General features: G+C 51.9%; 1 protein-coding gene across 3 annotated transcripts in view; it reads left to right on the forward strand.

Annotated features, from left to right (window-relative positions):
- The first annotated feature begins 5,972 nt into the window (after positions 1-5,972).
- LOC104145347 (paired box protein Pax-5-like) overlaps positions 5,973-23,060 on the forward strand; it is a 192,312-nt gene continuing 175,224 nt past the window's right edge. For 2 of the 3 annotated variants that reach the window (XM_068925087.1, XM_068925088.1), the window contains exons 1-2: positions 5,975-6,473; positions 18,750-18,915. In XM_068925087.1, coding sequence (XP_068781188.1) covers positions 6,428-6,473; positions 18,750-18,915 — 212 coding nt within the window. In that variant the 5' untranslated portion in view covers positions 5,975-6,427. Of the gene's footprint in view, positions 6,474-18,749; positions 18,916-23,060 lie in introns of all 3 variants that reach the window. The other variant, XM_068925086.1, reaches the window with a different exon arrangement.

Below are 23,060 nucleotides of genomic sequence, written 5' to 3' on the forward strand. Positions count from 1 at the left end.
GTGGCAACATGGAACAATACAGCCCTTTCCTACCAGCTCACTCAGACTGAGCCTGAGATCATGGCCAGGGCAGGACAGTGTGTTGTGATGGGCTTGCTTTGGAAATTCATCCTTAGCTCTTCATACACACAATATCCTGTTACCTGACTCCCTCACATGGTAAGGCCAGGAGACATTTCTGATAGCATTGTAGAAACTTGCAGCAGAAATATGAAGATTAGTATGAATGAAGTATGAACAGAAACATGTCTGTGTGAAAGCACCAGAAGAAACAGTAGAACAAGGGTTAAAGGAATGACCTGCATTGATAATGAAAGACACCATTCTCAGTCAATCAAATTGAGAAATGTGTTGTTTCCATCAAGCCCACAAGGCCCATGCTCTGATAAGACCACAGCATAGACTTGTCAGCAGAAGACCCTGCGCTCTGACAGCAGGAGAACCTCAACAAGGTAAGGTTGCAACACATCATATGTGGCATTTTGCTTTATATTAGCCCAACAGGAAAACAGATTATAGCAAAGGACCACCCCATAACAACTGTTGACTCCTAAAGGAGTATAAAAGACCTGTTCAAAACTAGTTTGTTGCTGCCAATCAAGAAGAATCCCAAAGACATGATGAGGACTCAATAGCTAAGGTCCCTTGCCCTCTGTGTCACATCCAAGTGATCCTGGCCAGACCACTTGAGCACACACGTCTTGGCGCTTGTGAGTATGTGGGTATGAGAATGTGAGTGAAATCTATGAGAGAATGAGGGAGAGTGGATAAAATCAACTTAAATATTTATTTAAATATCACCTTCCCCTTCTATATGTCATGGCCCTGAGACCATCCCCTGCATCCTGGAGGTTCTGCTGCCTGGGCTCGGGGCCAACTTAGAGATAGTGTAGCTGAGGGCTGCCCCCTTTCCCTCTGGTGACCTTGGAGAGAGTGCTGCCAGACAGCGCTGCTGGGAGGCCTCAACGAGGGCTGACCCCCCCCCCCCTTCCCGTGGGAGCTGCTTTTAAGCTGAAGCTCTACTGCTTGGACCTCACCTGAGCTCCATCTCCCACTGCGTCACAGCCATGCCTGTGCCTGGCCATGGGCCCTGTTGATCTGGACCCTGACTCCAACCCACAGACTGACTTCCCGGCTTGACCTCGGACCTGCCCATCACTATGGACTTGCCTGGAGATTACTGGACTGTGTCTGACCCTGATTACCATCACCAGACCTGACCCTGACCCTGACTTGCTGACTCCCATTCCCAGCTTAACCTCAGACCTGCCTCATCACCATGGACTTGTCTCATGATCTGGACTCTTGGCTGAACCTGACTACCATCCCTGTGCCTGCCCTGCTTGCCTCACATGGGTACTGTGGGATTGAGCCCTTGTTGCTGAGGCCGCTGCTTCTGCCTGCCTTGTTATCACACTTGGCACCTGGCTCTCCATCCCTTAGGGAGCAGCCAGCCCTTGCTGAGTTTCATTACATCAAGTTCCTACAGCACAATGGGGTTTGCTTTGCTTTGTTTATAATGCTCTTCACAGATGTCATAATACCACACCAATATAGTTGTTCATCAAAAATTAACAGCAGTGGTTCCAAAACTGTGGACTAGGAGGTGGGAAAAGGGGAGCTTGTGTTTTGGAGGGCTCCTATGTCCAGCCTCTGCTGTGCTGGACCAAAAGTAGGCAAAGACTCCTCTTGCTTCAAGGTTATTCACTGGACCATGTGTACACCTCCACAGACTATATTCATTCCCTGGGCTAGCACTTGAAGAGCTCTGCCATAAATACATTCATAAGTTATTAATATTGCCCCAAGGTAATATAGAAAAATAAATGAAATTTGAAATGGAGAAAGAAAATAGAAGAAGCACTAATGAAAGAGAAGGTAGTAGCTTGGGTATAGCTTGGGTCTGCTCCTAGTGTCCTGCGTGACAAGGTTGAAGTCTTGAACTTTGACTATGGTTACTGGAGCAGGGCTTGTCTCTTTGCATATGTGTACACAGAACCTAGTCTGATGGGCCTTGAGGGGGCACCCATTGAACACTGCCTAAGGAAGACATCTGGGATGAGAACTCCCACTGAAGTCATGGCATGAGGCTGAACCAATCCCCTTATTTGTAGTAGTTTCTCTTTAGGCTGAGTCTTTTTTCTTTGTTCTTATCCCTTTTCTCTATCCACCACCTGGAAGAAACTTGCAGGCACTGCTGTGGGACGTGTGATCATGGACAGGGTCAAAAGCGCCTCAGGCTGATCCTGGAGCATGTGGATGAAGGATCGGGCCCCATCCCCGTTTGCAGTGCGATATTGGAGGAATTGTCTCTCTCCCTGGATAGCTGGGGGAGAAGAGCGGAGCCTCATGCTGTGGTGGCTCTGTCTGGAGGGCAAGATCAGGCTTGCACTTGTGTCTCAGGCTGTCAGGAATGTTGCGAAGCCGGCTCGGAAGCTACCATGATTGTGGAGACTGTCCACATGCCCAGGGCTGCCCCCTAGAAAGAGGAATTGTCTTAATTATGGCAAGATCACTCCAGTGCTGGGTTTCAGTTGCCTGGACAGATGTCATGTGTCCCCTCCCTTCTGTGCACAGTGGGGCTCATGCAACAGAAATCTGGGGGCCCTACTCTGTACTTCTGCTGGCAGCAGGACTGAAACCTTTCCCATGTAATTACAGCTGCTTTGCAGGCGGCCCCGTGTTCCTCTGCACCTGCCTCTTCTGTCGAGCTCATGAGCCCTGTTCCGTTGGGAGACATCTGTGCCGAGTTTCCTTTTAATCTGGCTGGGAAATGGAGCCCTGCTCACCCCCCTCCCTGCTGAATTTTAAGCTTTAAAAATATTCTGCGTGGATCAAAATCTCCTCTCCCGCGAGTGGAAGCAGAAAAGGGAAAGAAGGAATGAAAGCACAAAAGTGACCGGGGCGGGGGCGGGGAGTCGACAATTGCACGGGTCAGTGGCAAGTCCCTGCAGACAAGTGAACTCGGGCTCATCTGAAACGTAGCACCCCCAGAGCCGATAATCCCTCCCTCATCACCCCCTTCCCCGCAGGCTGGGCTGAGGAGGCAGAGGGTGGCCATGACCTTGGAGAGGCTCACGGCAGCCGGGCGGAGTGATCTCCAAGGGCCCTTGGGGCTAGATCCCAGGTACTAGACCGCCGCCAGTGCCCAGTACCCAGTCGGGATCCAGGGATTCGACAGCACCGTGGAGAGATACCGTACGCTGAGCGTGTGCAGGGGTGCAAGCATGCCGGGGCAGGTGCCTAAGCGCCACACGTGTGTGTGCGGGCACGCGACCGCGCACAGATGTTCACAACCCAGATGTGCAGGGCATGGGGGAGGCACGGACATGTACGCGCCGCGTGCAGACGCGAGCACCGCGATGCACATGCACGTTTATACTGTGCATGCCTTTGCAGCCACCCACACCCCTCTGCACACGCACGGAGTCGGGCCGCGCCGAGCCGCGCCGTGCATCCAGCCGCACGGAGCGCGGGCGGCCCCTCCCGCCGCTCCCCGGGATGGGCTCCGGTGGCACCTACTCCCCGTTCTTCCCCATGACCGGAGGCGCCGCTCTTGCATCTCCCAGAAATCAGCCTGAGATACAAGTGCAAGCCTTGTTTGGACTAGGGAGATCGGGCACTGCTTTCGAGGTGAGAGGGGAGGCCCGAGAGTTTTTATTACCTGCTTGCAATAAAGTGTTTTCTCTTCACCTTCCAACGTGAGCACTCAGGAATCCTCCCGGGTCCCTCATTGTTCCCAGGTCTTTGGGCCAGCTTTGGCCAGGTGCAAGGGTGGGAGGGGAGAGGATCTGAGAGGGGGATTATTATTTATTTATCTGTAATTTATTTAGGGCTCCTTCCCCCCCAAGGCAGAGCCGTAGGGAAAGACCAAGCCGCACTGGACACGTTCAAACAGTGGTCCTCACTTTGGGGAGAGCTGGAGGCGAGCCGAGCTCAGCCGCACTGTTATTTTTATATAAGCAAATGAGATCGAAGAAACGTTGGGGAAAAGGGAAGTAAGAGAGCGACAGACAGGAACCGGCCACCCTCTCGCTGCGTTTCTCGCAGGATCAAAGCGACCAAAAACCTCCTTCCCTCGGGGATCTCCAGACCCGACCCTCCAGATGCAGCTCCGTCTAGGGGAGAGGGGCGGCCGCCCCGCCGGCCCGTGGAGGCGTCCGAAAATTGGGGGGGGGGGGGGAGAGGAAAGGCAGGCTTTCAAGATACAGTCATGTCAATTTCAGCTCCAAGAAAGCACCCTAGGCCGATCAGGGAGACCGGGGAGGGGGTTCTCGGAGCTGCGTGGCTCTGCGTCTGGAGAGACTGGCGGGAGTCCGGCACCATTTCCTGGGAAAGGAAGAGAAAATGGTCGGGCTCCGCTTTCGTTTCCTCAAATCCGAACATGTCCTTCATCCTCCAGCACTGCCTGGCGTTAGCGGGACGTGGGTTGTTTATTGACCTGCCTTTGGGAGACATTTCGAGATGCTCCTATCGCGGGGAGAGCTGGGCATTGGTTTTCCTAGGTGTCTGTTAAAACATTTCCTTCCGGATCAGTCTCTACCAACAACTGACAATGAACTAACCTGAGCACGGGAGGAGGGGGGGAACTGGCAGGGTCTGCGAACAGGAGAGCTCGCTCGGTCCTTTTCATTTTATGCGGTTACCTTTTCCCGGTGTGTTTGAAGGCAGAGGTGATCCCCTCCCTCCTCTCCCCTCTTCTCTAAACGCAGTCACATCTCGAGCTGAAGGAGTCACCTTTTTAGGTGCAATCGAGCCTGGCATGAGTTTAGCCCGCTAGGAAACGCTTCCCCTCTCTACACCCAGGGAGAGCGTAGTTTGCACGAAGGTAGCACTCCCCGGGCGAGCCGGCTCGAGGTTTCTCATTTCTCCCCCCTCCACGCACAGGCTGGAGAAAGTATCTCCTTTACTTCGCGCTGTCCGCACTGGGACAGCCCCTTTTCCGCACCCGGAGACAAAAAGAAATCAGAGGTGTAGACAGACACCCAAGTTCAGCTGCAAGGGCAGGGGGTGAGGGCAGGAGCCTGGGGAACTGCTCAATCTCGGGCAGGCAGGAACATTACCGAACGAATAAGGTGGGCTCTAACGGGGAAGGACATCAAAGGCCACCAGCTTCTCTCGCCAATAACTTGGAAGCTCCTTATTTTAATTTTTCGTTCGAAAGGGACCTCCAGCCATTCTGGGCGGCGATGTGAAAACCCGTGTTTGTGTGCATGTGGGCACCCGTACGTCCCCGTGTGCGGGGCTATGTGTATGCGCGCAAAAAAAAAAAAAAAAACCTGCAAGAGCCATGCTGTGGAAATAAAATCACAGGGCAGATTTTTAAGTCGACTAGCGAGTACGGCACCTCGCACGGTCCGATCGTACGAGAAATGCCCCGAGGCTGAATGTTTTTTTGAAAAGGAAAATATTTTTTTCCTAGTGACTTTGCTGAAAATTAAATCTCGGGACGATCGCGGCTTCGTGAATTCACTCCCCCCGTTTTTATCCTCTCCTCTGAGGCTTAGAGAACTGGGCCCGTCGGGCTGCAGTCATCTATGAGCTCTAATGCTCGGATAGCGGCTGGAAATCACTGTGCAAACGAGAGGTTTCTGGAAGAGGTGCCTGAGTGAACCTCCTCTGTGCCAAGAAAAAGAAACCACTAACACGGGCATTCAACCATTTGCTCAGATCCTGCTACCCGAGCAAGCGGGGCTTTGGTTCGGTTCGATCTGATTTAAACTCGTTTCTCGAGCAAGGAGGTGAAAAAAGGAGCGGGGGGGTTAGTGGGGGTCCGGTTGAGGACTTGCTATTTTCCACGGGTTATGGGCAAGCAAAGTCACGTTTCGTTCCCCAGGACGCTAGCAGCCCCTCAGAAACCAGGCTACATGGGGTAGGAAGGGAGCGGGGGGCACGGCGTCTCTCGTCGCCCACTCAGAGCTAGGGAAATTGGTTTGGCAGAAAAGTTGTCCATCGACTTTGCCTGGCGGGTGGCAGTAAAATCAGGGCTGCCTCTGCCTCCGCCTCGCCACTGCTGCTCTGCAAACAGTGAAATACTTGAAGGCAGTTGGTTGCAAGCAAACTTTGATTCTTCCTACTATTGTAGATGTCAGAGTTTTCTTTGGTTTTGGCTGCATCTGGGGGCATTTTGTGATGTTTTAGAGAACAGGACGTGATCTCACATGGCGAGAAGCTCTTCAGTTTCTTAATCATTTCACGGTTCCTTCAGAAGCTTTTTTTCCACCTAAAACGTTTAGTTTCAGCTCAGTGATCAGCTGCAAAAGCTCGGCGGGGAGCGGAAGAGTTGAATTATTCCAACCTGCGAGGAGCCTCTCACAAAAAAAAAAAAAGAGAGCGAGAGAGAGAGAAGAAAAAAAGATCTCCCCAACAGCAACGAAAAGTGGGAACTTTTTTCTCTGTCCATTTCACCAAGTCCTGAAAAATCAGAATGGAATTAGAGAAAACCTACGCGACTCCCAGGACTGGCCGAACAGGTAGGACTCGAGCACTTGGCTATTCCAAGACGTTGTAAACAAGCCTAGGGGCTTCCCTGCCCACAGAGATGTTACTCTCTGCGGTGTCATGTCTACGGCTGCACTGGCATTTGGGGGGCTCCCAGGTTCGATGGTGTGCTCAGCCCCACGCGCAGGGGCACGGTGGTGCACGGTTGGGCCCGTGCCCCATATCACGCGTGGCCTGAAGCGCCGGGTTGGGCATAGTTTGATGCGGCGGTGAAAGCTGTGTGGCGAGGTGGGCGCTGCTCGAACTGAGGAGCGGAGGTTTCAACAGAAAACGAATCAGCCTTTTCTGAGCACCAAGGTGTGCGCGTGCCGCGTGGGCTGAAGTGTTTGCACGGCGGTGTGCCTTTTGGACCTTCAAATTCGCATTATCTAGATCAACCGTTTCCCAAGCAAAAATCAACACTTAAATCGCGATTTGACGGCGATTTAAGGAAGGTGCGGAGATGGAAACGATGGAAAGGAGTTTCGGGATAACATGGTGTGTCTGCCCGCAGACAGGCACGGCTCTGAGTCACAGGTCGGCCGAGGGCTTGCAGGGGCCATTTCGGATAGCCCGACCGGCCACAGAGAGACCAGGACGGCTCTCCACCTTCCTCTTTGCCAATCTGCAAAGGCACCTGACTCTTTGCAAGCGTCCAGTGACGGTGACTTTCCCAGGAGGGCGAACGAAAGGGATCTAGTGAAGTTCAAACCCCCCTCTAATCCCCGCCCGGACAGTAGGGAGCCTGGCGCGGGCAGAGCAGAGGGACGCAGTGAGGTGGGCAGGAGTGGGGCTTTGGCTTTGCAAGAACAGAGACGGAGGGGCTGCGGAGAGCCCGGGGAGCCTTGGCGACCCCTCGGTGCAGTGGGGCCCAGGGGGTGACTGGGGAGGGAGCATGTGCGTGCAGACGTGTCCTGAGGAGCTGTCTATAAATGCAAATTTGAAGCGATCGATGGATCTTTTTATTAGTTAAATCGTCTGAATAATTGTTTAATCGATAAAGCATTTCATTGCTCCTAGATGCAGGCTCTGCATGGTGTGGAGAAGGCCCGAGCAGGGAGAGATGGCAGGGGGCTGAAGTGGGGACTGTGCTGGGCTCGGCTGCCCGGGCTTCCCCTCTTGCTGCACGGGTCCCTAGCCCAGACTGTGGCTAGCTCTGCCTCGGGGCAGCCAGCCCGGGAGGGAGCGGGGGGCGGGGTGTCAAGGCCTCCCCCCCCCCGCTCCATGCTGACTTGGAAGACTTCTACGCACTCTTCTGGGGCACAGGCAGGCAGGGATACCGAGGGGCTGGAGGTGCAGGGAGGTGGAGGGAACGTCTAGATCATGTGGATGCAGGCGTAGCTGCAACATCTCTGCGGAGGTGGCTGAGCTGGGGGGGTGGGGTGAGGTGGTGGTTCCCCGTTCTTCAGCAATAGGCCAACCCTGGCCTGTCCTCCCTTTTCTCTCCCCCCGCCAAGCTGCCGGTTCCCGCAAGGGAGGGAGAAAGGGGATCCCGGGCCACTGTTCCTCCCAGAAGACGGGAAGCGCTCCTGTAGCCAGTGACAGGTCCTTCCTGCACTCTCAGAGCTCTCCGGACAGGAGCCCAGCTTTTCGCTCCCAACCTGCCCCAGCGGTCCCGAGACGAGGGAACCGTCTGGCTCCACCGGAGAGGCAACAGCGCCTGCCCTGTGTCTGGAGGTGGTTGTGGACAGTGCTAAAGGAGGCGCTTCTCCTCCCCCCCCCCGACCCGAGAAGCGACCTCTGCCATTGCTGCCTCCCACAGGACACGCGTGGGCTCCGCGCCCACAGAGAGAGGCTGCCGGTGCTTTGTGACGATGGATTCACGGCCGGCCCCCCGTTTTCGCTCGTCTCTTTTGCACATGACATGATAGCCGGAGGAAGGCAAAAGTGATAAATAGCGAAAAGCTCCCTGCTGCTCCTTGGTCCCAGACTGGTCCAAAGCAGACTTGCCCCTTCTCCCTTCCCTTCTGTCCTTTCAGTCCAACGCTGCTGGTGAGTCTGAGCCCGGGTTTTCGCTCCATTCTCTGAATCCGTTCTCCTAGGGTAGCCCAGGACCAGATATGACTTCTGCAGCCTCCTTTCGTGAGGTTGAACGGAGGGATGCTGAAAAGGGTCGGATCTGATGCTGTTTTTCCGTACACTGCCACAAGACTTGCAAAGCGTCTCCCGGGCTTTTTACTAGCCCTGGGAATAAAGATCTGCATGTCCGTGGGATTATACTGTGTGCAGAGCTACTGCGCAGAGTTCGAGGCTCTCCCGTGCTTCCTGCTCTCACTACGAAGTCCTGCCCTGATCCGGCTCCCCTAGTGAGAGACTCTCCCCCTCCCTGGCAAATACAGGCACCCTCTAGCCCGCCAGGCCACCCAGCGGCCGTACCTTGCAGGGGCCCCCGCCTGCTCCCGACATTTTAGCTTTCACCCTCGGGAAGGTTTTTAATTTCAACGAAAATCCCCCCTCCGCCCCCCGCCCTTCCGCAGTCAGTCGCCGTGCCCGCTCGTTGGCGATTATAAGCATGCGGCTGTCCCCGGATGCGGGGGATGGGGTGCTCCCCAACCCCTTGAAGGGGTGAGATAACAGCGGAGGGGCTCTTCGCCTCGACCACACCCTCCTCTCACTCGCCGCGGAGCGAGGAGCCGCCGGGAGACGCCGGGAGTGCAGAGCAGCCAGCTGGAGCAGGGGACACAAATCTGTTCCTTCGCCTAAGCGGTGCAGACTTCTTGGAATCCCAAACGTTCCGGGCGGCTGCAGTTCCAAATTTCACCAAGCATTTTGTTTCCCGAGGCGTTGCTTTCATGCCTATCCCTGGCAAAGGCATAGATCTGTGTTGGCCGCAGAGAGGGTGTCCGGCCCCCAGGCACCGCCGACGAATTCATGGCAAGAGAAATCAGGAGGGCTCTAGGACTCCTTGGGAGCCGGCCAGCGCGAAGCAAAAATTTGAGGATGTAGCTACCATCGCCTGAGTCCTGCTCGTGGGTTCTGAGCCCTTTTAAACCCCGGATCGCCCCACGCAGGGCTGTGCCCCCTGCCCGCCGTTGCTGCACTGATCCTTGCAACAGCGTGCATATGAGAGGGCCCGGGGCAAAGCAGCCATCAGGGAGGCTGCGGCTGCCCGCATAGCGCAGTTCCGGGCCGGGGGCTGGAGGGCAAGGGGAAGGGACACGGTTGGACCTAGGTGAACGGTGACGAGCTAGGGGTGGGTGTGGAGAAACTTGTTCGCGGCTCGCCGTACGGCTGGCAGGAGTCTGCTGTCCCTCTGCTGTCAAATTCACAAGGCTGCAACGGGCCGGGCGCAGAGCGGGGCTCAGTGGAGGGCAGGAGAGGGTATGGACCAGGCTGGGGGACCACGGTGGAGCGGGCAATGTTGGCAGCTCTTGACCTCCGCTGGAGTGAATGCTCCCGGGCCACCAGCGTGGGAGAGACGGGCCGGGAGCTGGCTGGACTTTGGCAGTGCCAGCCCTGCGCGCATATCGGCGGTGGGTGCCTGACCCTGGTGCGTGGCTAGAAATGACCCTGTGCCCTTGGGAAGCAAGACCCCAGGAACCCCGGATCGACAGCAAGGATGACCTAGCGTGGAAGGTCATTGCAGGATAGGGGATGTGGCTTCTATGCCTTGCCAGGACCTGCTATGCACACGCCTCCCCGCCTGTGTCTGTACCTAGGTGCACAGGTTGGCTGAGCCGGGAATGGAGGCTCCCCTCCGTCCTCTTCGCTTTTAGACAAATCTCAGGAAAGGGCTAGGAAAAGGGGCTGGATTGCCCTTCAGCCCCAAAGAAACACGCCCCCCCCCCGCCGCCTACCTCTAATGCTGCCGGGCTAAGCTGGGGAAGGTTCACAGCCCCTTCCTAAGATTTGGCTACAGGCGAAGAGGGCAGAAGGGAGCGATGAGTCCCTCAGGTACCAGGCTCACTGCACGATGGGAGAGGCAGCTTCTTGGCTTCTGGATCGCGTCGGACATATGGAGTGAAACCCAAGGAATGGGAGCAACAGCTCAAACACAGGGAGAGAAACATGGCTTGCCTCCTTCCCCGGGCTCTCAGAGTGCCCCCCCGTGCCCTCTGCGCCCTTTTCCCAACACCCTTCCCCCCCCCCCCCCGAGTTGGGATTCCCTTCTGCCAAGGCTCGTAGCTTTGGTCAAGAAGCCCCCCCCCCCGAAAATATTTTCCTGCTCGGGACACAGAAATGAATCTCTTCTTTGTCCCTTTGCCACGTTGTCTGAAAACCCAGCCCCGATCGAGCTGGTTCCAACTCCCCAGCTCTTTCTGCCCCTTCAAAGGAATCAGAGCTTTTTGTCTTCGTTCCACACAGAAATGCACCTGCTTCACATTCCGACAGAAGGGAAGGGGACGAGAAGGGGAGTTACCCACGTGATTGCACTTAGGCACCGCGCTCAGGGTTGAGTCTGTGCTCAGGGTCACTTATGCACTGTGTCTGTGTCATTAGTGATAGCTCATCACAGCTGAGCTTCACTTTGGTGCGTGCAGGAGTGGGTGTAGCTCTGCCTGCTCGTTCCCACTGAATATCATTGTACAAACATGCACGCTCTCCGCGTGTAGGCGCACGCATCAGACATATTTGTGATGTACTAGATGCACAAAATTATAATGGGAAGGAAAGAAAAAATGTAACAAAAAGATACCGTTCCTTAATTCTGTCAAGCACGTGAAACTATATCCAGTAATAACTATAGATTGCATGAGGATTGAATAATAACCAGCAGCAAAACGGACGGTGTTGAGTTTCTTTTGTGAGGTATGTCACATGTCCTTTTCTCAAGTCAACGAAACACAGTAGCTCTGCCGTATATTTAACGATCGTTATCGCGTAGCAGTCATTCTGCTGTTCTCTTTGTAAAAGGGAGCATCCTTCTGTGACTTTCTATAAAGTGCCCCCTCCTTAAAAATTGTTACAGTTTTTGTTACCGTCTCATTAACTTCGGGATAGAAATGCGGTATGGGAGTGTGGGGGTGAAAGTGATGAGATAAATTCTGCACTTGCTGGAGGGCAAAAGAGTTGACCAGTTGGCTGAGGAAATCCGCTCAACACTGCAATTTGGCCTTGGGAACCTATGTCTCCCTGGTGCGTGCTCCCCTCTCTATGGGAAGGAGCTCCTCGCAGGGCCGGGCTCGCCTCCTTTCAGGTGTCTCTCTGTCATTAGAGTCACTGGGGCCGGGGAATAGGGTATTAAACAGACTCCCCCATTTTGGGGCTGGAGGTGGATGGGAACAGGATAGTTCCTAGCAGGTTTCAACAAGACCTCAGCTTCTGCCCCAAGGAGAGGAACCCCTTTCCCTTGCTATCTGATGGCACCACCTGGCTCCCTTCAAGCCTGCGCCGGGGAGCGGGACCGGCGCTGGAAGCCAGATCTCAAGTGCGTGTCCCCCCTCCCCTAGCCCATTTTATACATATCAACGCATCCTTCCCAAAGCTTGTCAAAGAAAGCTGGCCACGCCCCCTTCTCCCATTGGCCGAGAGCTGGCTAATAGGATCCGGCCCAGCCCGGCAGCCAATGCGGGGAGCCGGGCAACTTTACTTTTCTGACAGGCCCTGAGCCGGATGAGTGACGGGCTAGCCCCGCTGTCCACATGCAGAAGGGTTCTGAAAGCTGGTCCCGGGAAGCGCATTTCTTCCACTATGGGCGGACTATAACCAGAGGGCGCAGGCAGATCCGTACGGGAAGAGATCGGAAAGCCACGCAGTGGCCCCGAGCCGGGGGGATTGCTGCAGCTCCCGGAGTAGCAAGTGTGGCGACCCCCTCCTGTCGCCGTCCCCATTCACACTCACCCCGGCGCTATCCATCCCTCCTCTCCCCTCCCTTCCCCGCACCCCTCTTCGCCCACAACAGCCTGCAGCCCCGGATGGGCAGACAGTGCGCCCGGGGCGCACAGCTCGAGCCAGCCGGGGGTGCAGTCCCTTGCCAGCCTGGGCAAGGGTGTAGGGAAGGGGAAAAGAGTGGGGAACACCCGGTGTCTCCTTCGCCCAGCACGGGCAGCAGCCGACGCCGCCGTGAGAAGGAAAGTGGGAGGAGATGAGCACTCAGCACTTGCGCTCAAAGTTTGACGGAGCCAGCTAAAAGGGGGTGCCCGCAGCACGCTCACCCCTCACCCCCGCTCGGCTGCGAGGCTAGGAGAGATCCGTCAGAGCTCCCTCCCTGCTCTTGTCTTCCCTCTCCTCACCCTTCCCCTCCATACACGCACCCTACTCACTGCCTCTTCACTCTTCGCCTCCACCTCCCTGCCCGGCTCGCCAAGTTCCTTCAAATTTCCGTAGTGCAGAGCGTCCGGGGGCGGGGGGGGGAGGAGGACACGACACGACGACAACAACGACATGCGGACAGCGCCGAGCTCCGGCGGGATCCAGCCAGCCCCGAGCTCCCTCCGGAATTAAGAGGAGCAAACGGGGTGCCTTCCTCCCTCCTCCGCCGAGCCTTTTCTCCGCCGGACGCCGACACAACCCGAGCGACCAAGGGTTGCCCCAGCCATTTCCACCTCCAGCACAAAGAGCCTCCGAGGCGCACTGCCTCCTCTCTTCGGGGAGAGCCGCGGAGCTCGCTTCTCTCTGGGATTGCGCCGCGCCGAGCGGCCTGCGTCCCCTCTCCCGTACACTCGCTGGCCGCCGGCTGACCCCCACGTCGGAGCCGGAAAGCGGGTGCCTACCGGGGACTACGCTGACACTGCTCCATGGCGATCTGATACCAGCTACAGGGCCGAGGGGCGGGGGGGGGGGGGAGGCGGAGAGCGACCCGAGAAGCGAAGCTCGTCAGGCGGCGAGCCGGCCCACGGCTCCGGGCGGAGGACGGCGGCGGTACCCCATTTCCTACCTTACGGAAAAACCAGGCATTGTAACTTGCGGACGGGGAATCTGCGCTTGGTCATTGGTGTCTGATACCTCGGCCCTAAGTTTGGGGACATTTTTTTCCTTAGTTTTGTTCTGTTTCCTCACCTCCCCTTCAACGCCCCCCTCCCACACACACGCGAGCGCTGCCGGAGAATCGAGATCTGCTCTCCGAAGCTGCCCGCTCCGGCTCCCGACCGCTCCGATGGAAATACACTGTAAGAACAACCCGTTTGCAGCAATGCATAGTAAGTAGGCTGCTAGTTCAACTTCTCTGACACGTTAGGGCCAAGCCAGGCCGTGCGCGTTTGCTAACGGGGGCCGCTGGGGTTCTCCGCTCGCCCTGCGCTCCAGGGGCGCGGGGTCGAGACATCCAGCAAGCGGTGGCTCTTCTCGCCGTTTCTTCCCTCTGTTCCTGCCCCAAGGCTTCCGTCCTGCAGCCCCGCTCGCGGAGATAGGCCGAGCCACCGGCTGCAGGGGTACCGGTGGAAGAGCCGGTCGGCCGCCCAGACTCAAACGAAATCCCAGGCTGCAGCCGGGATCGGGACTCGGGGGCGTTTGGACAGTTGTCCCTCCCTCTTGCACCACTTCCTTTCGGGCGTAGAAATTCGAGGGACTCCTTAGTCCACTTTTACCTTCCTGGCTTGCGAGCCCCCCCCCCCCCCCCAAACCTTTTTGGCTATCTTTGTTGCGGGGACAGAAAACAGGCTTGGAAATACTATAAGCAGGATTTTTTTTTTTTTTGCGCCCCCGTAGAGGAATGAGCCTATGTAAATATATATATATATATATATGCACACATATACATATATATATACACACACACCTAAATCAAATCTCTGAAAAACAAAGTCTCCCTGTATTTCTGACAAACAGAAAAGTTTGCTACGTGATGCTCTCGCTATATTCCAACATTTTGATTTACGTTATTTAGAAACAAAAAAGCAAACAGGCTAAAAACCCCATCGGCACTGAAGTGGGGGTCGAGGGGAGATTTTTTTTTCACACTCTAAAGAAGGGCATAATGGTTCCTTTGCAACCTTTGTATCAGAAAGCGCGGCAGAGCCCAAGCACGCAGCAGCAGCTGGTTGAGTTAGCAGATCGCATGGAATGGGTTTGCCTCAGATTTGTTGCGCTTGAGAGGTTGGGGGGGGAGATTTATCCATTAACACAATGTTATGTGAAATGACATCTCTCATGGTGAGTTAAACGCTGGATTATGGAGAGAGAGTGCGAGGAAATATAAGGTAGAACTAATAGCATTTCCTCTTTTGGACTTTTAGCCAAAATAAATTTGTTTGCAAAATATATCATCCAGCGCTAGAGCTAGAAATCTCTCTCTCTGTATATATCTGTCTGTCTATTTATCTGTCTGTTTATCTCTCTCGCTCTTTCTATCCATCATAATTTTGGAAGGGATCTAGAGTAGGTCAGTGCAGATGGGCTGGTAATCAATGATTCGCTTCTGTTGCTTATAAGATGTGCTTTCCCTCACAGGGAAATGCAGCATTTTAGAGCTGCGATTATTTCTCCCCCTCAGTTGAGTCAAGTCATTTTCAAAATAAAAACTTTAAAGGGAGGAAAAAAGCGATCTCGGGTCTTGGGATTGAAAAAAAAAAAACACCATAAATGCTATCCCCAAAGGGAACCGTTTCCAAATGAGCGTGTTCCCGGGAGGTGTGACCCGAGCGAAAAACGACTTTCAAACCTGGTGTGCAGGGAGAGCAGGTTTAGCCTGCACTTGCCTTTGTGCTAATTTGACGGGACACCAGATGTGGGGGAAACCACCAAGGGGCTGACCAGCTACCTCCATGGGAAATTGATATCTTCTGCAGGAAGAAAGAGGAAAAAGTGGGAAAAAGTAGGGAGGGGGGAAAATCACTGCCTTTGCTTTGATTTCCAAACTGTTCCCGGAGAGACTTCAGAACCATTCGCTGCCAAACGATCTCCACTCCACCCCCCCCCCCCGGGGGGGGGGATTTCCCCATGAAATGCACCCAAAAAAGGACACCGGGAGCCAGGCGAACTGCACTGGCTCCTCTCAGCCAAGGGGAGTGGAGCTCCCCAGCTGTGCTTCAGCAGGGACTTTGTGTCCCTTTCTTTCCAGCAGAGATGGAGAGCTCAGCCCTGACACTGGCGTTTGGACTGGGAGGGGGGGGGGCTAAGGTGGAGGCAGGCAGTGGGAGTTCCGTTCCTTCTCCAAGCGTGACAGTCCCTCATGGTCTCTCCATTCTCCTTTAGAGGGAGAGTCCAGAAACCGCCGATCCCAGTCATGGCCCTGATTCATAGCGTTGCCATTTTGCTACCAGGGAAGTCAGAGCCTTTCAGGTGGGAAGGACCATAAATACAAGCATCTGTCTGCCTGTTCCCCATCCTGTTCCTCGTGCTGGGCTCATACGCTCCTCGTGGATGAGCCAAGACGGGCAGGTGATGGGCCAGAGAGTGTCACATGTCTCAGCAGCAAGGTTTGCAATGAGAAACAAGCCCTGTCCTTCCCTTCCAGGCTGAGGCTGGTTCCCCCTGCTCACTGTCACTCGACATCTCTCTCCAGTTCCTCCTTAGCAAAAGTTTTCCCTCCTGTAACTTTTCTCTTGGCCCCTGAAAGCCCCTGGCCAGTGCCGGTTCCCTGGGTACCACTGTGCCCATCCTTCGCCAGGGGCTCCCTCTTCCTCCCTCCACTGAAACAAGCCCCTCAGCCTCATCTCCCATCCTCGCTTCTTATTGGACGCTGGCATTTTGGGAGGCTGAGAGCTGGCCAGCTGGGGCTGGGTGGAGGGAAGGCTCAAATGGACAATGAATGGGGCAGGTGAGGGCTGGGGTAAAGCAGGACTGAAAGAGGCAAGAAATGGAGGAAGGCACCGGCCCTCTGGCTCCTGTGGCTCTCAGACAGGGCAGGTGGGGACCAAGCACCATGCACAGGGGTCATCACTGCTGGGATGCTCAGAGCAGCCTTGGCCTTTTGCAGACAGCTGTGATGAGACTGGCTTTTCTCTCACCAAGGAGGTGGGGAGAAACCCACCCTAAACCAACCTATGGCCCTCAGCTTCCCCCAGGAGCTCAGGGTAGAAGGACAGATGTGGATCATGGGCCCTTTCATGCAGGGATCAGGAGAAGCACAACATTGAGAGAAGAGTTTGCAAGTATTGCTGTCCACGGCTGTGACCTGGGGTGCAGAGACATATGGAGGGGCTGGATGAGTGGCTCTAGGCTCAGCCATACGATCCATGCATGTGTGTGCTCCCCTGTATGCTTCACTGGATACACACTCACGTCACCTGTTTCTCTGCTCCCACTCTCTGCCAGGGTTTTCTAGCCATGGCACCCAAGTTAACCTCCCCTTAACTTGCCCCAGCTTGGAGGCTCTCTTGGGACACAGGCTGGCAGATGGGGTGTCTGGCCAGAGGGAAAGCCAGCCAGGAAGCCCCCACTGTACGGTCCCATGGTGTAGCCAGGTCGCCTCTGCCAAGGGTGGTTGGGGGGAGCCATGTCTCTGCTTGGCTGGACTGACAATAAAGGCAGACAAGGGACTGCCTTCCCGCAGATGTTTTCTTGGGGGAGAAACTTACTTGTGCCAAATGGGTGAGGGAGGACCAGCCATCTCGATTCCCCAGCTGGGAGAGCACATGGGGAGGGCTGAATCTGGGGCACTTCTAGGAAAGGGGAGCCTTTGGGCTCAGCCTTGGCCAGGTGTGTAGCTTGGGAGTGGGCCCCATTTCCAGGGGACCAGTCCGTTGCAATCGTGTGGGATGTTTGGGGAGAGGGCTCCTCAGAATTGAGAGCTGTTGAGGTGTGCAGGCTCCCCAGCAGGTCATGAGCCAGGGGTCTGGCCACCAGCACAGACTGGCTGCTCTCTGTCCTCCAGAGCTCAGTAGGGCGAACTCTTGGATGGTTGGAGGGCAGTAAGCCAGAGGCAAGCCTACTGGCTTAGCCCTGCACCCAGGGCTTGGGAGCTCTGCTCTGTTGCAGCTGCTTTGTCTGTGTGCGGAGCCTGCTCCGGGTGGGGTGGGGTGACGGGCTCCGCTCAGCCCAAGCATTGCCTGCAGCCCCCAGTGCCATGGCAAGGTTGCAGCACCCCAAATTCCTGTGCAAGTTCCAGCCTGTGCTAACACTGGCTTGTGTGGAGCTGGGGGTCCTGGTGCTGCACAACCCAGCCTGTTGTGGGCAGCCAGATGTCCTGGCAGGCTGAGGGGCACCTCTCCTGCTCCAAGAGACAGCGCCACAGAGGAGAGGCCTGGATTCCCTTCCCCAACTACAGGGTTTTCTTTCTGATGTGAAGAGCCCTTTGCAGACCTAGGCTCCCTGGGCCTCACTCAGGCTGGTGTGTTGAGGCAGGAGTGTCCTGACAGTTTTAGGTGGTGTTTGGCAGCAATTCATCAATGGTGAGATGACTGCATTTACATAAAAATAGCTTTTTATAATCTTTTTAACACTGAAGCATTTGACTTGTGAGTTTATTTGGCACAGTTCAAGATCTCTGTAAATAGAGAGATTTTTCCTTATTACTTTTGTTCCAGTATTGGCATCCATGCTGCCTGCCCCTGTTGCTTGTTTTCAATTTCGCTGCTCCTCTGCAATCTAAGTAGTTTGGATGATTAACAACTTGAGGGTTAATTATATTTTCTCACTTCCTACATGGGATTATTACATGTTCATTGGTTTTACACAGTTTAGCTACCATTCATCTAACTGGGTCCCATTTCCCACCAAGTATATGATTCACCTTGCTAAAGGTGAAACAGTGCAAATTGCTAGAAAAGGAATAATATATTGGGCTCAGCTGAGCATTCACATTTCATCTGTGGGATCATAATATCTGCAGAGCCTGCTGTAAATTATAAGAGGAGAAAATATTCCCTCTTGTGTCTCTTGATTAAGTCATTTGGAAAAAAAATAATGTATTTAAATTCAGGCAACCCCTTTTCTGGTTAGATACAAGTAAATGTACACAGAGCATTTACCCAGCTTTATTTTTTTTTTTTGGCTTCACAGATGGAGGCTGACTAAAAGTCACTTCACCAGGCAACCACAAGGCCTGCCTAGAGAGTTCTTTCTTTGGCAAAATCAGCCATTGGGTTTGAAAGGAACATGGCCTGGGTCTGGTGGATCAGAGCCTAAATGTGTGATTTAAAATGGCCGTTTTCCAAACCCAGGGCCTGATTCAGATGCCTCTTCAGCCAGGAGGGACCTTCCTTGCAGTTAGTGGTATTGTAGCAGTGCGAAATTGCAATCAGAACAGAACAAAGCCTCGATTTCCTCCACCCTTGCGATTCCAGCAGTGTATGATAAAAAATAACTTGAGATTTATCAGAATCTTGGAGGAGTGATGCCAAGTACATGAAAATATTGTGGCTAAACAGGATTGCTGTGGAGAAACATCTGCCAAGCATCACAAAACTGTTCTCTTCCCCCTCCCCCCCCCCAATGTGTGTGTGTTTCAGGACATGGAGGAGTGAATCAGCTAGGGGGTGTTTTTGTGAATGGTCGCCCCCTTCCAGATGTTGTTCGCCAAAGGATCGTGGAACTTGCTCACCAAGGGGTCAGGCCTTGTGACATCTCCAGGCAGCTGCGGGTCAGCCATGGCTGTGTCAGCAAAATACTTGGCAGGTAAGGGGACAACAACAAATCATTCTGTGTTTGTAAAGAAAATAAATAATGCCTGTCCCTTAATGAAAGGCTATAAAACAAGGGACAAATCAAATGGAAAATGAAAGAATTCTTAGGAAATCAATCTAGCCATGACACGGGGTTCCTTGCCATTGATTTTCTGATGATTTTATATGTCTGACATGGGAACAATTGGAACTAGTTATGTGTTTATTTTGCCCCCTTCACAGTATCTCACATGTGATTCTGAAGAAGCAAAGTGCAAAATGTCACATGTGGTGTATTTGGTATATATGTGGTATATTTCCTGCACCTGTTTGTCCTGAACAAATAGACAAATCTGTGAGTCATCTGCAGTAAATTGTAAAACACAGAAGTTAAGAATCATTCAGTGAAAGCTATCCCTTTTGTTTTCTAAACATCTACTTTTAGCATATAATGTTATTATATATCACATGAGCATTGTTGCCATGTTCATTTACATGGGCTATTTTGAAATTTGTCCCACTGCTTCATTTGAGGTTTTGCTTTATTCTTGCAATGGAATATGTTCTTAATTAAAACACAGAATACCATGAGTAATAATTAATTCTCTTAATTTTGGTACTTCAAAAGTAGCCATCTGTTCAGATTGGAGATGCTCAAAGCAGTATAACAACAGCAAATTAAATCCAAGGCTTCTGTCATTTCATAATTTATTTTTAATTTGATTAAAATTAATGACAACAAAAATCTGTCTTTGCTTTTTCATATCTTGTGGACAAATCTGAATGTCATTTGTGCAAATTACTGTTTTAAAATGCTCTTCAACTGTTGGTATCTTTTGCATTCTGAGATGCTTGCGCATGTCACATTAAGGAAAATATTTTTTAAATTGCAATCTTTTTTCTCTATAGTTTGGAAAAGTTCCTGAAATATTTACTGAGCTTTGAATGTTCAGTTTACTGTTTTGCATTTTGCTGTTGTTATTTTTATTGGTACCATCCTCTTCCTATTTTTAATGGATCTATTTTATTGGTCATAGCATAGTTATAAAGACTACAAATGCTGTTAATCCCAGGAAGATTCCATGCATGCTGATATACACGTTTTCTTTAACAGTCTCTCAGTGGCAAATTAAGTGTTCAAAGAGACTTATTTGGCAAAATCATGGGCCTTTTCATCTTGGTGTTCTTTTCCTCTCAGTCCACGAAGCCTATTGTCTGTAGTCATCTAAACCGGCAAAGCCTTCTCTGCAGTCCTAGCCAGTATGCTTTTAGAAAGCCACATGAGCCAGTGTTCAGGTGCACTGAGTATCTCTGTTTTTTTCTCACATGCCTTGGTTGTACAGAGATGCAGTCCATCTGGAAGTTGGGAGCATTCCTCCAGATTTTACACCACCATAGGTTAAAAGACGCTGATGTCTTTACTCTTTCTGAGAGAGAGAGACTTTTCATGTGTTATTTAAGACCCGCCTGCTCATCACAGGCTATTTCTTTCTGTTTGATCTTTGTATCTGCTCTGAATACAGGCCTCTAATCCCCAATGTGAATGGTAATAGTTCTGTTTGTGACACTCTCCACTCCAATAGACTTACCAACAATTCCTATTGGGACCAGTGTAAAGCTAATAAGCAAGCAACTCATTTACCTACCAGTGAAACATCCAGCAGTTTTGCTGTTGCCAGTTTGCATAAATTTGCCACTAGATATATTTGGGCTATGGAGCTGAGTGAAGGTCTGGAGCTTTGTCATTTGTCAACAGTAAATTGGAATTTCATAGCTCATTATTTTCATAACTAATAATTACAGTGGGTAAAATGTCACTGTAATTAGTCATGTATGTGTGTAAAAACAGAGATCTTGGCAAAAAAACACTGGAATTTTGAGATTGAAATTTTTGAACCCATTGATTTTTAGTAAAGCCTTAAAAAACAATCCAAACCACGACCCATTGCAAGTAGTACATGCCAGCCTGGGGGTAGGGAACTGGCTCACAAGGCAATAGCACGGGGGTGCTCAGTTTTCACCCACATTGCCAATTTGTTGGGAGCTCAAGGCCTGTATCTAATTTGCATAAAATGAAGAAGATTGTAGCTGGTCTCATCTTTAATATGGGCCAGAACCCTCAGAGAGTGTTGCATTCTGGAGCCTGTAGTCCCTTTGGGCTGCACCCCAAGTTAATGGTGAGGGCAGACAGGAAAGGGGGCTGCTGCAGGATTCATTTGGCATGAACTGTCCCACACATTGCACTTGGGTTCTCCTGGCTTCCCAGGGAAAGGGGGCTGGACCTGGCCCTGCACCCCCCCAATCAATACAAATATTTCCATGGACATTACTCTGGTTAGCGGTTAGAGAATTTGGGAGAAAAGCTCTTGCTGTTCAGAATGCACAAAGGGCTTTCACTCATCAGATGTGCTGATGTTTCGTTAGGCCAACGATGCTAAGACATTTCTGAAAACTGATGCTTAGGCTCCTTGGACAGCTAGTCTTTGCCACACCAGGAAAAATAACCCCTCTTTATCTTTTGAAGCTTAGTCCTTTGCCTACACCACATATCTGCCCTTGGCAGAGCATCTGTGAGAACACAGGGTCTTGTTTGTCCAGTCAGTGCTTTCCAAGCCTGTTTATTAGTGGTAGATTTTTCCATTAGCTGGATTGTCCTGTGCTGATAGGGAGGTGAGCTGAGGGGCAACATGCCAAGATAGAGAGAGGCAGTAGAGGACAAAAACACACAAGAATATTTTTAAAATCTGTGCTTTTTGACTAGAGCAATGAAAATTATGACTGGCTGTTTGGATGACATTCTTGCACATCCTTCCTCATGGGAGAGATGCCACCAGTGAAGGTTATAAGACCAGGGATGTAGGCCTTGCAGTGCAGACTTGACATCATTTTATTATGTTCTCAGGAAACTGGTAGTATTGGGGAGAGCAAATTTTTACCCCCTGCCCTAAAGCTCATTGCTAGGTTTAGGGAGACCAGAAGAGTTAATCCATCGCTGACGCTTGTCACTTTCCATTACTAATGTTGCTTAAATGGCTTCATGGAAACAAGTAGACCTGATCATTTGCTTCTGAAAACAGCTACAAACATCACAGTGTCAATCCCTTTAAAGGGATTTTAGGCCCTGCACACAGAGCACTCAGGATGATTAAAATCCTGCAATCTGACAGAAATTTGAAGAACACAGTTGCATTTGCTAGCAAGACAGTCTTCGGCTCCACAATGTTTTTGTGTTCTGCTCACACTGGTAAGATTTTGTGTGCACGTGCATATAATATAGATGTCAAGTAGTTGCAGAGAAAATATATTAACAGACTTATGTTTTTATCTGTGAGTCTTTTCTAAAAGTAATCACAGTAGCATAGTCACACAGTAGTCACTGGATATGTTTAAGCCAGTAAAGAGAATATAGCTGGCAGAATCTTTCTGAAATGGCCATGAAGTCCATGTGTTCTACATGGAGAATACTTCCTAGATCAGGGCAGTTGGGGAGGAAGGTACTTGCCTTCCTGCAGGTAGGTGCAGAGGTTTTTTTTCATCTGGTCTTATGAAATTCACGAGATACAAAAAAATGCCCAGCATCATTGAGCAAAGATGACTAGATGAATGTCCTTGTGTGTCATGCTTTCTGAAAGCACAGCACAGAGGAATGTGATTTCTTTCTTGGTTTTCTTTCCAGTCCTCAGTGGGCAAGGTGACTTCTGTTTTTAGCAACATTTTCAAGCTTTTGTTTATTAAAAAAGGAAAACTTGTTGGGCTGGGGATCTCAGCTGAAAGTATCATTGCAGTTCCACTGAAGGCAGTCGCACTGGCCTGATTTACACCAGCAAAAATCTGGCAGAGTATCTTTTATTCTATTCAGTTTAGGGATCCAACCCTACCACTGGTACAACAGCAATAGATTATTTGTAGGAGTAAGGATTGCACATATGAGAAAGGGTCAAGGGGCTGCCCAAATAACCTTCCCCCCTCCAAAACCTAAGCAGTTGAACCTATATCTCACATCAAAATAAATACACCAATGTATTATTTTCTTATATTACATTTTTAAATGTACTCTGCAAATACCTTTCACACTGTTACCATATGGCCACTGCCTCTGATTAATAAGACCCACTTTCAGTTAATTTTGGATCCCAGCATACCCTTTAATCTTGCATT

The sequence above is a fragment of the Struthio camelus genome, chromosome W (assembly GCF_040807025.1).
Source record: "Struthio camelus isolate bStrCam1 chromosome W, bStrCam1.hap1, whole genome shotgun sequence".
NCBI classification, from domain to species: Eukaryota; Metazoa; Chordata; class Aves; order Struthioniformes; family Struthionidae; genus Struthio; species Struthio camelus.